A 21,648-nucleotide genomic window follows, 5' to 3' on the forward strand; every position below is an offset into this window, starting at 1 on the left:
TTGAGCGTAATAGAGACATCTGTTCAGTTGATACTTTGGTACACAAACTGCCTCGTCAGGAAGTCAGAAGCTCAGAAAACAAAACGGTAATGTTCAGGTCTGCAGAACAAGAAGTCATTGTGGTTTCCTGCAAGTACAGGGTTCTCAGCTATGTATTCTACTTCAGGTGCATCATACAGCAGATTTCCCTGTGCTCGGTAATCAAAGCATAAAAAGCTCCATCTATTTGTGTAATGGCCCTTTTAAAAATAAAATGCCTGTATTTTGGTATATACTCTCCATCTGTATATGGAAGTTGTGATTCTCTCACTGAATTGCAGTGAATGTTGGGATTGCTTATTTTTGAGGTAATACCGTGTAATTTGTCTGAAGGCAGCAAGAGTATAATTTAAAAGGATCGTGACTGCAGAGTTCTCTGTCAGAAAATTAGACCTTCCTTTTGCCACTTTGTACCACCATTGTACAAGTTTGTTTTCCTGATTCTGCTTTCACAAGGCACTCCATAAAGATATAAAAAGGTAGTGCCATGTTTAATGAACAGATAATGTTGTTATCAGTATGCCTGTTATACTTTTTTATGGCTTCATAATTACAGCTTATATAAATAATCTTTAGTTGAAAATTTGAGTATGAAATAAAAGCTCTTAAATAGTTTGTAGTAACAGTCTCAGTGCAAATACAACCAAAAACTGGCATATAAAGTTGCAAATTAATCTTCGTAAGTAGCTTGTTTGAATTACTTCCACTGGCCTCGTAGTTTAGCTAATTCAACAAATGCAAACTGTAGTTACTTGCTCTAGTGCTGCAGGTTTTTTTTTTGTTTGTTTGTTTTTTTTTTTTTTTAAAGCTTATTGGTTGCTTTTAAACTTTCCTTTACCTTGTATGAGGTTGTACGTTTTGTCACTGATATATCTGAAAGCTGACTTGGTGGGCATGGGTGGTAAGTGTGCGTGGAAATGTGGCAGTTTAACTGGTGAAGAACTTTTTTCTCAGCTAATTAAGGTTATGGATAATATTGCAGTGACAGCTTTAAAATAGCCACCCTGTGCTAAAAGACAAATGTTTTCGGCTTCCCACACGCAGTCTGAATTACATCATTTATAATCTGTAGGAGGATATCGTGGTTTCCTCAGGGGAGGATCAGCTGTTACTTTTCGTAACTGAAAATGTTGGATTTCTTTTTTTTTTTAAAAAAGAGAATATTTTCAGAATTGATTTTTGTCAATCTGCTAGGGTGGATCATTAGCTGTTATGTAACTCTTTCAGTTTTAATATGCCTGGCCCCGCTCTGATCCCATCAATGGCAATTCAGAATTACAGAAGTGAAGGCAGCAGAAGTCTGATTGGAATCAAGCCCTGTGCGTAGAAGGATTTTCCATCTTCTGAAAAGGAATGCTATTTTTGAGTACTGCCATAAAGTACAAGTTTTCATGTAGGCACTTCTATTATAAGTCTTCCTCTAAACTGTTTTCCTGAACAAAGATGCTTGTCCTCGCGGCATTGTTCCCAAGCTTCATAAAATTGCTAAGAGCTGCTCAGATTTGCTTCTGCGACTGAAACCGGACTTGAAGCAGCACGCTGGATGCCAACCCAACTAAAACTGCTACTTCTTACACTGGAAAAGGTTAGCTGTAGTCTTGGTGCAAAGCAGTAGACTTGCTCATGCGCATCAAGTTAATGCCCCTGTGGAAGTGTTTATAGGCAACATGCTTTTTTTTTCCTGCTAAGATTCTTGCATGATATGTTTCCAGGCTTACCAGCCTACCAATGGCAGATGTCCCCGATAAAAAAGATGCTTTCATTCTGTTTGAGAATGAAAAACCCCTCTATTGGGATCTTACAGATGTTCTCAAGGCACAGCAGCAGATAGTTGTTTGCATTGTTTTGTGCTTGGTATCCTGTGAGGGAGAGGCTGCTCATTTCAGAGTTTGGCCTTGTTGTCTTATTTTCAGTACTTTCATATCATAAGACACTCGCGTGTATATAGCAGATGACTAAGCTTATTCAGAGGTTATAAAAGAAAAGGCAAACAGTATAGACTAAGGAAAGAATAAGCCATACAAAACCTAAAAGCTGAGATAAATTTCCACATTCCCAAGGCTAATTCTGTACTTTTTTAGATGCTGAAATAATTCCCTTTTCTAGAAAGGAGGGGAAAATTAATTATCCTCCTGTAGAGGAGGAAAAGTAGCACTACTGATCTGAAGGGACGGCACGACTTGAATACTTAACAGCTGTTTTGCTATACCTTTCCCATGCATCTGCGGTGAAGGATGTAAGCTGTAGACAGAATCTGACTAATCTCAAAAGTGAAAGATAAAAACATGCTGAACCTAAAGTTCCAGGTATGTGTGTGAAGGAAACATGAGCTTATTTTTAACTAGAAACTGGGTGAAAGATGAAAACACGCAACACTCTTCTGTGACTTGCATGTTCTCCCAGGCAATCACTCCAGTAAAACCATTTTAACAGAAGAAGCTTTCAGAAAGAAGACAGTTAAAGGAGAATAACTTTCCAGTGCTGGTTTAACCATCAAGTAGAAGAAAGTGATTTCCCAATCTTTGTCTCTGCCTTCAAAACCGCGGTGATGCAAGGAGCTGATTCCTTGTTGCTTACACCAGTGTGGATCAGCAGTAACATTATCAGTATCAACCGAGTGACACTAATGCAAATGACAAATACATCCCTGCAGAAAGCAGGCACTTTGAAACATGACAACCTGTGAAGGTACCAACATTTCAAGACTGAGAAAGAATATCTTTGAGTGGGTCTTACATGACAGTCCATCTTCTAAAATGTGCTGCCACTCCAGGTACTTCATATGTGTGCAGTGCTGTAAACTGCTGTGCTCATGTTTACCGTGTTCCCAAATCCAGCAACTTGAGCTTGATCAGGACTTCTAATCAAGCAAGGAGGTAGTCTGCTGGGAATTACATTTATTTTTAACTTCTCTCTGCTTGTTTATTGCTTCTCCCTTCTTCCACACTTGCAAATACCTTCATCTTGAGAGACTAGTATTCCACACAGATTTTTGTCTTGTGGTTACCTTAACTTTGATATTCTAGTCCTTTAAATCTGAAAGTGAAGATTTCATCTCTGAAGGAATAAGATGTAACCATAGGAGAGAGTATGCAGTACTTAAATATTGTGTATGTGCTCAGAAGGGTTTGCTTTCCAATCTTGCAGTCACAAGATTGCCTAGTGAATTTGGTACGAATGCTAAAGAACTTAAACGTGTAAATGGATGCTGGTGAACTTGGGTGCTAATTGTGTTTAGTCAGGTAATGGCACTATTCAATGTGAAGTCTTCTTTTGAAGAACAGTGTGGTGCTTCACATCTAAATAAAGCTCATGATGTACATCTAGCTGATCAAAAGTGCACCTCAGGTATGTATTTCAGTTTATTCCTAAAATGGTGTTGGGCTTCCTGAAAATGAATTCTAGTCCTAGAATAATTTGGGTTGGGAGGCTGCCTGGTCCAGTCCCTCTGCTCACTGGGACAGGCTTAGATCAGGGTGTTCAGGGCTACGTGCAGCTGAGGTCTGAACATCTCCAGGAATGGAGATCCCGCAGCTGCTCTGGATTTTTTCCCCTAAGAGCTAATCAGGATTTTCTGTGTTGCAGCTTGTTTGTTGCCCTATTCTGTCCCTGCATACCTGTGAAAAGAGCTGGGGTCTATTTTGTCCATATCCTCCCTGACTTAAAGCAGAATTGCTGAGTGAAGAGACGAGATGTTGCAAGGGTTGTAAATGGAGAACTGCAAATAGCAAACTGTATAAAAACGTCGGTAGGCAAGCTATCTTGTGCTTTATTTCTATAAGCAAAAAATAAATAAAAATCCAAACCCTAGAATATGTAGATATAGAACATAAAGTAACATTATAAAAATGGAAAAATATCCCTTTTCTGCATCTGAATCAGCATATTTTTATTTTAATTTACTCATTGACAGAGGACTTCTTTTTATACAGTGAAAGTGTTTTTTTAATGCAGTATTTTAGAAAAGGGCTAGTCTGGCACTAGCTACAGTTGCTAACAGCCTATAATGCTGGCTCTGTGTTTAGAAAATGATGGTAATTTATTACAAAGAGACTTTTATTCTAGTATTTTTAGCTCACAGCAGAGTGTTTAATGAATCTCTGCTTGGGCTCATTGAATTTATGTTCTCCCCTCCCCCTGCCCCATTTTAACCATTAAGATACTGCTATTCTCGCTTCAATTCTGAAAGCTGCACTTAGTCTTCTAAATAGCAAGCTTATTCACTAGGTGCTGTGCCCCAGTGCAAACAAGACCTGAAGCCTTTCTATAGGAGCCAGTAAAGACTTGTCATGAATGTAGTCTCATGATCAGGAAAGACAGTAGAACAATTGAGGATGGCTGCTAAACTAAAGCTGATAATTCAGCCAAAATTCATTATATCTCCGGGTCCCCCACTGGAAATAGTATGTTAGTGAAAGCGCCCAGCCTCTTAAACTTACATTTGCTGTGAAGCATGGAAACACTGTTTTTATGTCCCCAAAGACTTAAACCTTGGCGGATAGGAAGTGAAGGAAGACAAATAGGTCAGATCCTGATGTTGGGTTTGACTAGAGCTAATGTATGTCATGAAGCGACTGAAAGCATGTCAGATTTGCAGTGCTCTGTGAGTGAGTCCATTCATTATTACATGCTGCAGCAACACATGGCTTGCTAGGTCTTCCCAGAGAATCGTCTGCCTCCGGATTCTGACTAGTGTGCGAATGTGACAGGAGAGGGGGCAATCCTACACGAATCTACTCAGAAATCTGGAGCTTTCTTTCTGCCATCGCAATCTTTGCCTTCCGTGACTCAACTGAGTATTTAAGAACAAGAAGGCTTGTAGGAAACCGGGTTTTCATTCCTAAATAGAATTTAAAATAGTTCTTCAGTTTAAATGTCATCTCTTTCCGCTCCCTCGAAACAGTTACACATGAGGGTATTGTGCAAGTTACCTTCCATGATCTTTCTCCTGGCTCCAGAGGAACCAGTTGTAAGAACAAAACAGTATTGTTCATGACTTCTTCCTTTTCCAGTTTCTTATTTTGAGACTGCAAGACGCTAACTGGTACCCATTGTGTTTTTGTGCTAACAGCAAAGTTGTGCTCAATGAGCAGCACCTCTTACCAACTCGAGTAATGCCTTTCTGAAACAGTTTTCTCTGTGTGCCAGTTGCTTTACTCACAAGATCTGCTCAGTTATATAATACAGGACTGTTCACAGAGAGGGGTTTTCAGGCTTTAGTCTCCTCTTTGTAGCCGAAGCAGAGATCTTGAGGTGAAATTTTTTTGCTACCGGTTATGCGATTTTGAAAGAATATAGGATGGGGTGGGATCTTGTAGTTAGCACCTTATTCCTCATCAGTGTTTAAGGGTATGGAAGGACTTTTCAGAATCCTCTGTCTAGAGTATTTCAGAATAGTCTGTCATTCCGAGACTACATCCATGAAGCCCAATCCACTGATGGCCTGAGATGCTCCTGCAAAAGTAATGGTCGTGGCAAAAAGCTGACTTAGAAGTGTTCAGTTCAAGTGGCCAGTTGCTCAGTTGTACACTGGCTCTACAGCACCTAGTTGACTTTTTAATATATTTAATCAGCCTTTCCTCACACTTGGAAGAATTCTACTGTAGTACGCTAGAACTAAAAATCAGGCAGGTCATTCTGTAACAAGAAAAGGCCCATTCTGTAACTCTGAGTTGACAGGGAAGAACCACTCAGTATTTCCTTCCATAAGTTCTTACATACTACATCCAGCTTTAAAAGATCTGCTTGCCCACTCTGTTTCAGCAATGGGGATGTTATCCATGGCCTAGAAGACTCCTCTCCAGTAAGTTTTATTTTCAGACATAAAGTTTTGCTCGGAGTAGTCTTTGAAACCTTGTTGGAAGAATACGATCAGCATTTATTTCCTTTGAGGGGGGAAAAAGAAGTCTCTTCCTTTTGGGTATGGTACATTAGGGAGATCATAATGTGTGAGAAAAAGCATGTACAACACTGCATTTTTTAGGGGCTCTGAATTTGATACGTGCTTGAACTGAAGCTTCTGGGTGTTAATGGTTGTAAAAGTGATGTGTGCATCTCATAAAGGTTCTGAGACGTGTTTAAAAAAATCAAGTTCAGACATTAAAGCCATGCTTCTGAAAACGTAGAAGCAAGCTGTTTTACGAGTGGTAGCTCTAGACTTCTATTTCTTGAACCTTCATTAAGTCAAATAAGAAGTGGGCTTGCATCATGTGTGCTGCTCCCAAAATAAACTTGTCTGGATTTATTTAACAACAGCAACAAAAGTATTACAGAGGAGCTGAGCAGTAGATGCTGGACACTTTTTCTTGTATTAAGACTTTCTAGTTAACATGTACTGCTGAAGTCTGTCACATGAAACTGTTGGCTTCTTTTTTGGTTTCTGCTCAGTCATCTCTTAAGAGGTTGCTGGCCACCTGTTCAGGTGATGCTTTAAAGTAGAGTCTCCCTTAATTGTTCATGTGTAATTAGTTTTGAAGAGGATCAGAAGCTGACTAGATGTATTTTTCTATCCTATTTTTTTTTTTTAGCTTTCCGTGACAACGTTCACTTGGATGATGAGAGGGGAAGTTATGCCAAGCCTTTTTTGTACTAATGGCAAAGCTTAGTTATTTTTGATGCCTGCCTTCCCCCCTCCTCTGGGTGAACCGATTAGCTCTTATTTCAAACGTCATAGTGTAGGGTGGGTGTTACTCAAATCTTTTTTCTTTTACAATGTAATGGTATTTACTACTCCCATGCAATTTCCTCATAGGTGGTGGTACAGATTTCACAGCAGTTTTTATCATTTTTAAAATGCCAATTTAAAGGACAACCTTCGTGCACCTTAACAAAGAAATCGAATGGGACAATCTCTACTTCACGGTGTTATGTCTACAGGCATGAATAGAAGTTTAAGGCCAAATTTCATATTTTTTTTATTTTTGTTTGTTTTTCAATTTTATACTTTTAGGGGCAAAACTTTGGGCTTTACCTGCAACAGGTAAAAACAAGCAATCAGGACATGCTTGTGATAACATCACGTGCTAAACAGGACAGTCTTTGCTTACTGTCTTATTTCAGGCAACTTTAAAATCCATAGTATTGAGACTTGAGAGCAAAGCAGGAAAAAATTGGAGAGAAGAATGAAGGATGAAAAAGGTTTCAGTTCAGTCCCTTGGCTGTGTTGTGTGGTCATCACAGCTAAAGTTTGAAGGAAAGTAAGATGTCCTCAAGTGTATTTGCATGAAGCTCTCCTAAATACATGGGGCAGCAAGAAGGCATGAAGGAATATATGAATTTTAAGATAACATTGTGGGCTGACTGCAGGTGTGGATCAACATATCCATGCTGAATAAGAATCTGATGGATTGAGAAGGGTTGTTGAGGGCCAAGCTTCTCTGTGGTGAAACAAAGAACTGAGAGGGTAGAGATCAGGTCAGTAAAAGTACCTTTGTACCAGCTTCTGAGCAAATGTGAGCAGGATGTCAGACTGCTGCATCCTTTTCTCTGTAAGGGTATATATGAGGGGTAGATAAAATCTGCACAGTGATGTCTTTTCCGCTTAATATCTATTTCTAGGTAGAAGTAAACAGAGATACTACATTGTATTTGTGATCAAAGTTGATGACAGATTACAAGAAATGTTATGTGGGCCAAAAATGTTTATTTGAGCAGAAGGCAGAATATTAACAATCGGTACTGAAAGTACAGAACTAAAAAGCTGAATGGTTTTCTGAGTCAGTATGAAAACTTATCTGGAAGAACCAAGGGAACGGCCTTGTTTCTGTTAAAGGCAAGCTCAAACAGGCTGGCATCAGCTTTGTTCTTTACGAAGCATGTGCTGTATTGGGTAGGTGCTGCAGGAAGGTCGGAAATGGGTTGGGTGGGTCAGAATCTGGAAGTGTTACTAATGAGAAGCTATACAGAATACTAGTGGGAACTGCTCCTCGGAGCAAAAGGAGGACCAAAAGTTGCATTCCGAAAGACCATTCTCAGTAAGAATTACTGGCAATTCCTACAGGACATCTGGTTCAAACAGCTGCTTGTATCACTTCTGTCTGGTTAAACAGAGATCACATGGCATGGCCCAGACTTGTACGGTGCACTCGATATACAGTTGTCATACAAATTCCTCCAACCTGCAGATCCAGACCATTTTTGGAAAGCTCTGAATCACATACATTCTGTGAAAACTTCTACCTCTTTGGTTATAATGTGCTAGTCTTGTTTTTTCTTTAAATTTAATACCCGTCAGGCTCTATTTCTTGATAGATGAACCAATGATGATAAGAGAAGCTATATACCATTTATAGTAAAAACTAGCATGAAGGAAAACTGGATGTTTTATCAAGGCTGTATGGGAATTTTCTAAATGTACTTGTATTTTTTGTGTGCTCTTGTAGTTGTTGCTGGCAATTCAGCCAGAACTTATGTGCCTTTATATGTGTGATCTGTTTAAAATTATTTCAGGTAAAACCAAAATTTAGAAAAGCACCAGGTAGAAAATATTCTATCTACTCTGTCAGGTCAGGAAGAAGAAAAGATAAACGTGCAGGTTTGTATGATTGATGTATTTCAGTGCCTCTTACATGTCACTTTGTTTTTACAGGAAATAATGAAAAAAGCGTGCCACAACTCTTGATCAGAGACCTGAAATTTGAGAAGAAGTCATTAGCTAAGCTCATGTTTTCTCCTGATCAAGAAAATCATCCATCAAAAGCACCAGTGAAGTATGGTGAATTGATCGTATTAGGGTAAGTGCTTGTGTGTGTGTGTTGGCAGTGAGAATGAAGGTAAAATTTCAGAGTGCACTTAGAGCAGTTAAACTGCAGGTTGCTGTGAGAGGTGGCCATGCTCTCATTTGAACTCCTTTTGCATTGTATCTTGCAAGCATACAGCTGAAAGTGAGTTGTTCAGCTTTTCTTTGGTAGCTGGTCTTATTTAAGGAAGGGGCTAGACTGCCTGGCTGAGGGAGGAGGTCGGAGCATGGTTATCTTTTTCAGCAGCAACCAGGTGACACACGTAATGTGATACATTGGAAAACTGCACTGCTGTCTGCGTACCTTTTTGTGAGCATAGAGGTAGGGCTGTAAACAGCAGAGTCAGATGTAAGTTTATTTTCAACTCTTGTGTTCATCCCAGGTAATTGTTTCGTGACAAAGGGAGCCACTTTGTGAATTTCCTCCAGGTTGGGCCTAGGCAGATGACTAGTATGATAGCGTTTAAGAACGTGGTAGCTGACTCTAATACCAAAGTTCAAACAGAAAATGCTAAGAAAGCAGATTTGCTGGCTGGTCTGTTTATGTTGACATGTTCAAAGTGAGAGTCCCAGGGTTTTCTGATGGATTAAATTGAAGTCTCAGAGGACAGCATATCTGTTTTTTCTGGGTTTTCATTTCAACTAAAATTCTCTGAAATGGTAGTTCTCCACCAGGTTTGGTGAGTATTTATGGTCTTTCATTTACAGTGTGAACACACAATTTAGAGATAAAACTACAGATAAGTGTATAACCTTACTTGTTTTCTTCTTTGTAGCCCAAGTCTCTTCTGCTTGTTGATAGTAGCTTTGAGATTAATCTAGATAGTATTCCTTGCTCTGCAAGCTTTGGGCGTATATGCTGTAGTTCTGTGGGCATGTTTCAAAATTGTTTACCAATTCTTACATTTCAATAGATGCAACTAATAGGAAGTATGTAACTTTTCAATATTGTACTGATTACGAAGGCTTTGTACTTAGAATTTTTTTTCATGGGGGGGGTCTGTACCTTGTGAGAAGCTAGGTAACACAGGAAGATGGACTTTATTCTTTTTCTGTCCTTTTTGATAGGTACAATGGGTCTCTCCCAAATGGAGATAGAGGAAGAAGAAAAAGTAGGTTTGCTTTATTTAAAAGGCCCAAGGCAAATGGGGTGAAACCTAGCACTGTGCATATTGCCTGTACCCCTCAAGCAGCAAAGGTAAGCTTGATTTGTGTAGTTCAGTCTTACTTCTCTTGGTGCTGTCTAAAAAGTGCAGGTGCAGTGAAATCAATGCTGTTATGCTGAGATGAAGTTATATAAAAAGCACAAGTTCTGGCTGTGAAAAGAATGGTTCATATTTATTCAAGGATTTTTGGTAACAGTCAGGGTTAGCAAGAAACCATTCAGCAAAACAAATCCAGTGCCCAGCCCTTGTCATGTCCAGAAAACAAAATGTTTATTTTGTGAAACATAGATTTTCAAGGGTACAGGTTAGTCATGTAAAACACTTTTTTTTCCTTCCAAATTTGCTACAAACATCTGTTCTAGACTTCCTGTTTTCACATTCATTCATGCTTTAGGACTAAGCTTGCTTCACTTGAAGCTGACTTTGAAATAGTTTTATCAAAGCTGCCTGCACTTGCTACTCAGCCCAGTGGGTAGGAGTTCCCCAGAGATGAGTACGGGTGGGTTTGGCACGGCATGTTTTGAATGGTTTGTAATCAAATTCAGGGTTCCCAGTAAGAAGCAATGAAGGAAGGGTTTAAATCTTGAAGCTGAGTTGTATTTCATGTCAAAGCTAAGGCTATTGTAGGTAAGGTATTACTATGAAATACTTCTGTATTGTAGCGATTCATGTGTGTGCAATAATATTCAGTAAGAAGTGGGTCACTTCTACTAAAACCAATGGAATTCAAAAATGTCTAGGCCCTTCAACAAATACAGTACTGTTAAGTGTTTGACTCTAAATACTCAGACACCTAGGAACATTGATTTCTAAACTCAGGAAACGGCATAAATATTTTCAAATCGTGCATTTTGTTGACTGAAGCTACTCTAGCATTATGTACTTAACATTATACCTATAGGACATCTGTGAAAAGAACACTAACTTTTGTTAATTCTTTATCGTATTCAAATAATAAGTGCTATTTAGAAGCACTTTATAAAGGGTTTTTTGTTCAGTTCCTAGCAGGTGGATTTAGTTTCGCATGTGAGGCACGGCATAAGTCTCTAGAATGAAAATTGAGATTAACTTTGCTGCAACTTGTGCAACCTGTGCTGAGTTTCTCCCTATTACCCTGTTTACCAGCACTGCTCGTTACATTTTTGTCCACGTAGCTTATTAATCAGTGATTTGGGTATGTACTCAGATCTTTCCTTTAGAATGAAGTCCCTAAGTTTTTGTCGTCATTTTGCTGTTGAGAAGTTCAGGCTGAGAAGGCTACGAAGGTGTTCCAATCAGTTTTAGCCTTTGCCCTGGGTTGTTTTATTCTTTGTGTCAAGGCCAGCTGTGCTTTAATACCAAGCATGACTAATCATCTGCCTTGGTTACGTGTACTTTGTTGCAGCGTGCGGTAAAGAGACCAGTTCGGTCTGTTGCTGAATCAATCGTGCAGCTTTTTTTTAATGGCCAGGACTGGTTTTGGTGAAGTTTAACTACAGGTGTGTCACTAATGAGCATCTGACTTAATGTGTTCATTGAGCAGAACAAGAGCCTGGTTATGCTGTCTGCTTCGCTGCTGTGTTGAGTAAATCAGTTGTTCACTGGTTCAATAATTTGTGTTTTTTTCCCATAGGCAATAAGTAATAAGGACCAACACAGCATCTCTTACACTTTGTCTCGGGCCCAGACAGTAGTAGTTGAATATACCCATGACAGCAACACGGATATGTTCCAGGTATGTGAAGTAAATGCCATCCGAAAGTATTTGCGCTGGTGGTGGTTTCTAATGAGACATTCTCTGAACACACTTTTCTCAGATGCAGAAGTTCACGTGTCACTTTCTGCACTTCACTTTTCGGAGATGTTTAATTCTGTTTGTTCCCAAGGCCGTCACATGAACAAAGCTGCATATCTGTGCATCTCTTCTTAGGCTTATTTGGTCAGACGAAAGCTGTTTTTGTGACTAATGTACAGGATTATGGTTTTGTCTTTGACTGCAAGTCTCTGAACCTGTCTCTATTATTCATTTTGCAAGGAGGGACTAAAGTACACAGTTCTCTGAAGTATTTGGAGCTTTGCTTCCAGCATTTATGAAGGGATTTGGGATCAGCCAGCAGGAGACAGGGTAGAAGAAATGCAATGTGAAAATATAGAAAAGCTTTTAACATAGCTGATATGACCCTCTGACTCCTTTAAGCAAACCCAGAAATAGGTTAAAGGTGTTGGTAATACTGAGAGAGGAGGCCCAGTTCAGATGTGCTGTCACTTCAGAAGAACTTTGCTGGAGTTCCTGTATGTAAGCAAAGGAACCACAAATACATGTACAGCTGTGATGTTCACTCATATCTTGTACTTATTATTTCCTGTTTTTCTCAAAAGGAAGGGTTTTGTTATGGGTTTTCTTGTGTTTTCTTTCTTCTGATTCCTGGACTGATGCTGCATTGATTTTTTTCATTATACCTAATTTATGGAAAGGAATTTTGCTGTCACAGCATTTAGCTGTGACGACATGGCAGGATTTCAGGAGCTAGGAGGTGTTGGTATGTGGCGAGGAAGCTGCTGTGCAACTGCAGATATCTACAGCAGAGCAAAAGGGCTGTAACAAACTAACTGCAGCGTAAGCTATTGCTTGTGTAAGTGTTCTCTCTTCAGGCAAGCTATGGCATGTATGCTGCTCTAAAACTGCCAGTGGCAATCCATGTGTACTGATGGGTTATCCTGCCTAAGAAAAAAAGAAAACAGAACAACATATTCTGACAAAGCAGTTTCAGTCTCATGAGAGCTCTCTAGCCTTCACCAAAAACCACCTCGGGCCCTGGTTCTTCTTCCTAGCAGTTAGTCAGTCTTAATATGTTAAAACATCTAAGTTTTAAGAGCTTATTGAGACCTCTGGAAATGAGTGAAAGGTAAAAATATACAAGTGTGCTTTAAACCTGGCTGTGAGGATGTTTGGGACAGGGATTTAAATTCTTATTTTGTAAAGAGAAAGTCAAGATGATTGGAAAAGCAGTCAAATGCATGCAACTTCGTTAGAACCAGTGGAGTTGCACGGGACTGCAAAGCTCGTTCTTTTCCATACAACCAGAAAAGAAGGTGCAGCTATTTTGCAGCTTGTTATTTCAAAGAACAGAATGCAACATCTGCTTACAACTGGATTTTTTGTGTGTTGTGCGTATCAATGTAACACCACCCTCACCCCTGCTGCAAGCATCTTGTACCTGGTCTGTCCTGACAGATGTGCTGTTTCTTGGTGCCCCACTGGAGCTGGAAAGTCAGCTCATGTAATCTCTCTCTGGACAGTCTTTCCCTAGTCTGGTGTTGCTCAGAATATTCTGGGCATGCAAAGTGACTGAATACCACTTTTTTTCCCATCTAACTGCTGTTCCCAGCTGTTTTGGCACTGCTGCAGCCAGTCCAGCTGACCTCGTTCTAACCTTTCTGATGAGAAGACCTTCAATGGGAAATCTTCTCCAAATTGACTTAATTACATCTTTTCATTTCTCCTTCCTTTGCTTGGCTGTACTCAGCCTTCAGAATAACTTTGATCACATGGAGGTGGAATAACTCATCAATTCAGATTAGGCTTTAGAAAACTAAATTTAGATTGGTGGAGGGAAATGCTTCAGACTGGAATGTCATGATGTTTTCTTGATCATTTTTAAATGCTTTAGGCTTGAACATTGCTAGACCCAGAGGCAAACTTCTAAACATATTTTGCATCCCTTTTTGCAGATTGGTCGATCAACAGAGAGTCCTATAGACTTTGTTGTGACAGATACGGTTCCTGGAAGTCAGAGTAATTCAGATACGCAGTCTGTGCAGAGCACTATATCAAGGTTTGCCTGCAGAATCATATGTGAACGTAACCCTCCTTTTACTGCGAGAATATATGCTGCAGGATTTGACTCCTCGAAGAACATCTTCCTTGGGGTAAGGGAACTCTTTGTTCTCCCAGATCGATGCAGGCTTGTTTTACAACTAATTTGTATCTCTACTTGAGCAAAATTAGAACGTGTCATTATTGTCGTTCTTCTTAGGAGAAGGCTGCAAAGTGGAAGACGTCGGATGGGCAAATGGATGGACTAACCACAAATGGAGTTCTTGTTATGCATCCCCGTAATGGATTTACAGAGGACTCCAAGCCAGGGGTGTGGAGAGAGATATCTGTGTGTGGGAACGTGTTCAGCCTCCGTGAAACCAGATCGGCTCAGCAGAGGGGAAAAATGGTAAGAGTGAGGACCAACGTTTTGTGTACCATGTTTAAAATGGCTACAGCCACCAGTGATACAGCTTGGGCATAAACAGAGGCCAGAATCTGCCTCATTCAGTGCATTTGTCACCTCTGTAATTAGCTGCACCGACTTAAGTATCTGTGTTTGTAGATGAAAGGTTCTTGCTCAACCTGAATAACTGACAGGTTGTCTCCGTAGCATTTAACTGCAGATCTAGGCTGCTCTCCTAAATTGAGTTGCCAGTCTAGTATGCTCTTCTGAAAGATGTGATAGTTACGTGGATGATTTAAAGAACGTTTTCCTGATTCTACCTTTTGAGTTTATGCTTTTAAAGTTCTCCCACTTTTACTTTTTTAAAAGAATAACTAGTTTTATTAACACCTGCCTATACACCTGGATATCCATCTCTGTTGATATCCTGAGTTTTCCCCTTCCTTTTGTTTCCAAAGCACTGGTGACGCTTTGAGATGATTCATTTTGGTATGACTTGGGGTCTCTTAGCAAAAGGAAACACAGCAGGAATACTTGTGTACTGGTGCAGTTAGCTAGGAATGCCAGGAGCTCATTTCTCTTCAGGAGAAGAAAGCCTTGTGTAGAGGGGTGTGTGTGTGAATAAAGTACTCTACAGTACGAAGGGGAACTCAACAGGCCTTGTGCTGTGCCATTCTTCCTTGATGCATTTCACGTAGCATATCTGGCAGCGTTATAGAGAAGGAGCTAAGAAGAGAAATTAAGGTTGGATGGGATCTCTTCATGGTCTTAATCTTCCTTACGTCAATCTCCTCAGAAGTTTTATTTAAAAGAGGAAGGAGATGGCACTGGGTTCTGTGGCTGTCTTCTACAGCACACTTGGTAGTTGCTTGAAACTGGATCTTCCAGGCAAATTTGTATTATGAAAGTGCCGTATGTTACTCTTCAGATAATGTCAGGTGGCCCCTCTTTCTCTTCCTCTGTCCATCACAAGGTTGAAAACGAAACGAACCAGCTCCAGGATGGCTCTCTAATCGACCTGTGTGGAGCAACGTTGCTGTGGCGCACCGCCGAGGGCCTTTCACGCACTCCCACTGTCAAGCACCTGGAGGCGCTGAGGCAGGAAATAAACGCGGCGAGGCCCCAGTGTCCTGTGGGGTTTAACACCTTGGCATTTCCCAGCATGAAGAGAAAGGATGTTGTAGACGAAAAGCAGCCGTGGGTGTACCTGAACTGTGGCCATGTCCACGGCTATCACAACTGGGGCAACAAAGAGGAGAGAGACGGCAAGGATCGCGAGTGTCCCATGTGCCGCTCTGTCGGCCCCTACGTGCCTCTGTGGCTTGGATGTGAAGCTGGGTTTTATGTGGATGCAGGACCTCCAACGCACGCCTTCAGCCCGTGTGGACATGTGTGCTCAGAAAAGACAACTGCTTATTGGTCCCAAATTCCTCTTCCTCATGGTACTCACACTTTTCATGCAGCCTGTCCGTTCTGCGCGCATCAGCTGGCTGGTGAGCAAGGCTACATCAGACTCATTTTCCAAGGACCTCTCGACTAACACACGTGTAACCGAGGACTGCAGTAATCTAATAAGCTAAGCGATTCTGATTTTTAAACCAACTGTTTTTCGTATTCTCTGGGCTTTGCTGGTTTGCATTACGATGAAGAATTTTTTGGTTTTTTGTTATGACAGCTAAATCCCTCTCTATTGAGAAAAGTCTGGAAATGGAAGAGACAGGGGTAGGAGGGGAGAAGTCCTGCTTCTTTAGTTAATAACTGCTTCTGAAGAGCTGAAAGAAGTGTTACAGAGTGAATTTAAATGCCTTCCGTTCAATGGTTTTGAATCACATGCCCACAGTGTTTGAAAGTTGTTTCTTTCTTTTTGTATATGGAGGGTAAATAGTTCAAAAAAAACATTAGTTTACAGCTTGGATGCAAACATTGTAAAATATAATGTGTATATTAACTCTTTTCTATTTATCTTTATTATTGAAAATATGTAGGATGTGTAGAGTAGCATGGTCATAGTGTGTTACATCCAGCAACTGGATGTGTAGAGTAGCTCTGGATGGAGAAGGATGTGAGATGGAAATGGTAGAAAAATCTTTTTTAATCTACAGTACTGAGTTCTTAGAATAGTTAAAATGCTTTTTAAACAAAGCTAATGCAAATTATGATGGCATAAAGGTGTGCTTTAACCATGTGAAAGGTAGCTAAGAAGGACTTCTTAAAATGTCTTTTTGGTAGGACTGTACTTACGATCTGGTTATGAAGAAGATATTTACCAGACTCTTTGAATATGCAACTTAGTCTAGATTAAGGGTTTTTTCCTCCCTTCATGCTAACACATCTTTATTTAGCATTAGTGACATTTGTGAGGGTTTTCCGATGTTTAACCATTAACAAACCAGAAAGACGAGGCTCGCCTTGTTCCTTGCTGGTTGGGGAGGCGGGGAGAGGTGGATGTGCCCGTGCCGTGTGTGTGGGGAGCGGTTTGTGGACCGGCCGGGGTGATTTCACAGCTTTGCAAGGCTTGTCAGTCGCACCTCCTGCCTTCATCTGGCCTGCTCTACACTGGCACAGGGGAGCCACAGGCTTCACGTGCTTGCCTTTACGCTGCTCCGAGGAAGGAGCTGGGTGCAGACGCTCACCTCGGCCTCCCCTGGAACAAAGCAGAAGCCCGGTACCTCCTGGATGCGCCCCTGCATCCTGGCACCTCCGTGCACTTGACACAATTGGCAATCTGTTAGGGAAGAGCTGGAGCTGGGCCTAGGCTGGACTCGGGGTGGCAGGCTCTGGCTGGTGGTCTCTGGCTCTCCTTTCCCTGCCCTTCCTTTCCCTTCTGTATCCACCAGAAAAGGCCAGTGCACTACATCCAGCTTTGCTGCTAACCCACCGTGCTTCATGGCAAATACACAATCTGACTTTTTTTTTTTTTTTTAGGATTGAGTTGAGCTTTTTTTGGGCCAGCTTCATACTTTTTTTTTAATATGTACTGTATAATTGACAGTAGCAAATTTCTGTACTTTATAGCGTAGCTTTAATTTTCCTTTTCAAAGCTGTTCTAAACTTCTTGGTTTAAAAAGAGACCTATGTTGCTTAGATGTCATGAATTATTTGCTTTGACTGTCAATTGTTTCTCCATTTTTAAAAAAGAAATTATATATATTGTTTGGTTCACTCAGGAAATGCATGTGTCAGGAAATCTGTATTATAATTTCAGTTAGCTGTCATGTACAAGTAACTGCTGTTACTCCCTTTTCATAGAAATATAACTGATTTTGACATTTTCCAGATTATATGCATTAAGTAATGAAACTTATGCAGCAAGAAACCCCTGTATTGTAGTTGTTCTAATCATTTTATTCAAACTATATTATACTGTAGTTTAATTTTTATTTGCAAATTAATTTATTCAAACTATGTGAGTAAACACTTTTCAAAAATAGAGATTCTGGGATTGTCTCTTGCTTTGTTTCCAAGAGATGGGAGAGGTGGCTGGAGATGACTCTCCCATCACTTGAGGTGTGTTCTGCACACGTGGATTAAGTTCACAAAAATTAACTGAAGAGTTTGTATGTTGTCCTGCTCATTGGATGTGACCATTATACTGTGTTCTCTGTTCAACTCTACACTGGCAAAGGCAAAAGGCAGTTTTTCAAATGGATGTCATTAAATGATCTTTTCCCTGGGTAGGTTGCAATTAGTGAAATGTAAGCAAAAACTTCAGCCAGATGGCTGGACTCTTACAAAACTTCAGGAGCTCTTGATTTCATCGTCCACACAATCAGATTGACACATCTTCTCTGCTTGTGATCTTTGCTGAATGCAGGGATGTGAAAAGCCAGGAAAGGAAATGATGAAAGCAACAAAGCAGGATGAGTAATGCAGAGATGAACGGTGAAAACAGATTGAGAATTGGACTGTAGGAAGCACCAAAAGCAGCGTGCGCAGCCTGAGTTGGAGGCACAGCATGGAGCCAGCGGTGCTGTGGTGGTTGGGAACACAAACCTGCAGCTGGAGAAGGAAAGAAGGGCAGCTTGTGCCCAACACACAACCATCACTAAGCCTGCACCCTGTTGAGATGTTTTCATGCTTCCATTATACTTCAGCCCTTCCCTAAAAAAGGGAGACTACAGAAAACAGCGTGGTCTCAGCAGAGCCAGCTGTTCCTCTGGGTAGCATTATGCTAAGGTGTCGCTACCCAGAGCCCTGTGCTCTGCCACGTGCTGCCTGTTGTATGTTTTCCCTGACCCGAGGTGGGCTGGTTAATTCTGTCTTTAAATGGGCAGAACACAGGCATTCAGAAGCCTGAGCACACGGAAACCCCACTGCCGAAAGCAGGACAGCAGCAGTTGAGTAGGCTGAGGAACAATTTCCATAAAACATGCAAGCTAACTAAAAGCAGTGGCTTTGACCGTGCTTCCCTATTGGAGCTCCCCTCTGGGCTTCTGTTCTTTAATAAACAATTTAAACAGAAGGTCTCATGCTCTATAAACTCCAAAATGAATGCCAGATTAGAAGTAAAATCATCCATTTAACGCAAACAACTGACTAAATCACCTTGAACTTTAAGGCCTTTTGTTCTGGACAGATGTGGAGCTGAGAGAAGTGCGAGGGGATGAGCTGCTGCTGGCTGCGAGATGATTACAGCTCTGCTTGCTTAGCCAAAACCAGGCCCTTGTACTCAATAACCAGCCCCAAATGAAATCTGTGGCCTTAACCCGCTTTCAGAGATGTGCTCAAACGGGAAGAGGCGTCGACGATGCAACTGGCAAATGGGATGCAACTGTTCCCTGGGCGATGGCTGCAGCTGTGTGGCGCTGGTGGAGGAATGCCCGTGGAAAGGAGGTGAATGCAGGCCTTTCTCTGGCCTTGGAGCTTTGTGGAAATCTGCAGAAGTAAAACTGGAAAGCAGCAAGTAGCTCTGCAGTTGGTTTGTGCAGCTGCACGGTGCTCTGCACAGTTCTCTGTGCGCTGTGTAATGTGGATTACCTAAGGAGCTGGTTTGCTTGCAGCTGTAGGAAGTTGCGTGGATTTAATATATGGTAAAAGGCAGCAGCTTGGTGCAGCAGCTGACCACGGAAGGCCTTTTGTTTCCAAAGCAGAAGCGGGGCAGCCCTCGGCACGTTGACTCAGGGCAGGGAGAAGCACGGTGGCTGGGAGGTGGCCGGGGGCTTTCCCTGGGAAGGCTGCGCGTAGTCGGGCACCTCCGGAGAGCTGTTCCCTCGGCTGACTCAGCCACCAGTTTCGAGCAGCACAACGGGTGCGTGGTGTGGCCGAGACACGTGGTGTGGGCTGGGGAGGAGGCTTTCTAATCCCGTCTGCGCCAGGCTTGTTATACCTGCAGGAATGAGGCCTGCCTCCCAAACGGTTTCACGATGTAAAGTCACCCTGGCGGTCCTGCTGCACTTGAAAGTGCTCTGCAAATCTTGTCGTGACCCTCCTGTGGCGTGCTTTCTCCCTTTCCAAACAGAGAGGTGCTTTCCAGGTCCCATTCTAGCAATAGTGTTTGCAATAAGAAGCTATTGGGATGCCTGCAGTTATCTGCCTGCACTCCGTCTTTCAAAATGGATTAAGCGCGGCTGCTGTTGAATTTCCTGGCAGATTTCCTGGCCGTAGTCTTAGCTTGTGCAATCCCTGCTTCATTTTCTGTTATAAAAACAAAAAAAAAATGGTGAAAGTTCTCTAGTTTTAATTGTAGCACTTGGCTTTAACATAAGGGCTGTGATCACCCTGGAAATGCGGCTTTGAAGGCTCTTTTGTGGCTGGAGGAGATCACTTAGACACACAGCCCTGCATCCTGTGAAAGATCTGCAGGAGCAGCGAGTGCTGGGGGCTCTCTGGGGAGATGTCTGCTGGAGCCCTTCCTGCTGCCCCTTCCCAGGTGGCAGCAGGAGCTCGGGCCCTGGTTCCTTGCCCTTGCTGCAAACAGCAGCGCGTGGAACCGGCTTCCGAGGCGGTATCCCATGGAAACAGACCCAGGCACTCGAGCTGAGCCAGGGAAACGCTGCCTGTGCTCGTTGTGCAAGAAGCAACCCGGTGCTCCGGACGAGCTGGGTAGCAGCAAAGCTCTTGGAGGCGGCTGGGGATGCGCATTTGTACCCTAATCCCGTGCCTGAATGTTCACGTCCCTGCCTGGGTCCCCGTGGGAGCTGCTGCCTGCTCTCCCCGCGGTGCTGTGATGCGGGCTTTTAGAGCAGGTGACTTCGCAGCAGAAGCCTGCTCGGCTTTCTGGGCGCGAGCTTGTGTGGGATCAGCTGCGGCACCAGCTCAGGCTGCATCACCTGAGGCTGAGCTGGGGGGAGATGAGTAACCGGAGGCGAGGTGCCAGCGCTGGCAGCCAGCAGCTCCCTGCCCACTCCCTGGCCCCAGCCGCCCCCGGGATCGCTGAGCTGAGCATCTCGGCTGCTGCCGCGCAGAGCAGCGGGGGAACGGTCACAGAGTGTGCAGGGGGAGGAATCACAGGGCAAAAATAGACGGTGGCGGGCAGCTGGGGAGGGGTCTGGTGGAGGGGAGCACTGGGAAACCACAAACGGGGTTAAAAAGCGAAGGGAAAATGGGAACAAAAGTCAGGTGAGTCCAGGGAGAGCAGGGGAATGGGCCTCAACGTGTGGGCTGGAAAAGCAGCTCAGGACATCTCGGCTCATGCAGGCTCCCAGGGCCTGCAGCTCTTGTGGCAAGGAGTCCAGTGGCTCAGCTGCATGCTACGGAGTGCCTTCTGTTTGTTTTGGACCTCGTAGCATGATCACTTTGCTTAAAACCCAGTTCCTCGTATGACAGGCTGCAGTGAATAACCAGTTCCCATCGACCTGGTACGCACCGCTCATAATTCCCCCCAGCATGCCCAGCCGTCCTTGCAGACGGGCACCAGCAGCACCCCAATTTCTGCCCCCTCCTTTTTACCTGCCGAGGGCAAGTTTGGGGCAAGGCAGGGGGCTGCGAGCAGAGGCAGTGAAGGCACCAGCAAACTTCTGCCCTCCCTGCCAGGGGCCGGTGCCACCACGCAGAGGGGAAGGCAGGGCCTGAGCCCCCTCGCTGCCTCTGCGTGGGCACGAAGGAGCTCACGGAGCAGGCGGCGAGGCGCTTTGCTGCTGGCAGAGGCAACCTCCTCCGTGAGCTGGCAACGCCTGCGATGCTGTGATGTTTTTATTTTGAATGCTTTTGCTGATTTAGTGTCACTTCTGTGGAAACTAAACAGCTCTGAGGCAGGAGTGAATTATTAATCTGCTCTGATTTCCTTCCTCTGCCGTGGCTGCGTATACAGCACCAGCTCTGCGCTGCGATCGCTACTGGAGGGCTGCCGTCCTCAGAAACACGACGAGTTGAACCCTTTGGAGTCGTAACTTGTCCGCGCACCAGGATTGTCAATTTTTCCTCTTCCTAGTGGAAAGGTTTCATTAAAAGGCTTCCCTCCAAAGCACTTGCACAGCACACGACTTACTCCTAGGGATTCCCTGGGAGCGTGCTTGCATTAAGCATGAGCAGCACAGGGAGGGGAGAGAGGAAATAATTCACTTAT

The 21,648-nt window shown here is 42.8% G+C and overlaps 1 protein-coding gene across 3 annotated transcripts in view; it reads left to right on the forward strand.

The window, feature by feature from the left end:
* The window catches only part of PELI1 (pellino E3 ubiquitin protein ligase 1), a 43,896-nt gene extending 26,322 nt beyond the window's left edge, over positions 1 to 17,574 (forward strand). For all 3 annotated transcript variants that reach the window (XM_084512750.1, XM_084512749.1, XM_084512751.1), the window contains 6 exons: positions 8,627 to 8,771; positions 9,845 to 9,974; positions 11,555 to 11,656; positions 13,654 to 13,851; positions 13,959 to 14,147; positions 15,118 to 17,574. In XM_084512750.1, coding sequence (XP_084368876.1) covers positions 8,701 to 8,771; positions 9,845 to 9,974; positions 11,555 to 11,656; positions 13,654 to 13,851; positions 13,959 to 14,147; positions 15,118 to 15,684 — 1,257 coding nt within the window. In that variant the 5' untranslated portion in view covers positions 8,627 to 8,700 and the 3' untranslated portion in view covers positions 15,685 to 17,574. The remainder of the gene's footprint in view (positions 1 to 8,626; positions 8,772 to 9,844; positions 9,975 to 11,554; positions 11,657 to 13,653; positions 13,852 to 13,958; positions 14,148 to 15,117) is intronic.
* The last annotated feature ends 4,074 nt before the right edge of the window (positions 17,575 to 21,648 follow it).

This window comes from Aythya ferina (assembly GCF_964211825.1).
Source record: "Aythya ferina genome assembly, chromosome: 3".
Lineage (NCBI taxonomy): Eukaryota > Metazoa > Chordata > Aves > Anseriformes > Anatidae > Aythya > Aythya ferina.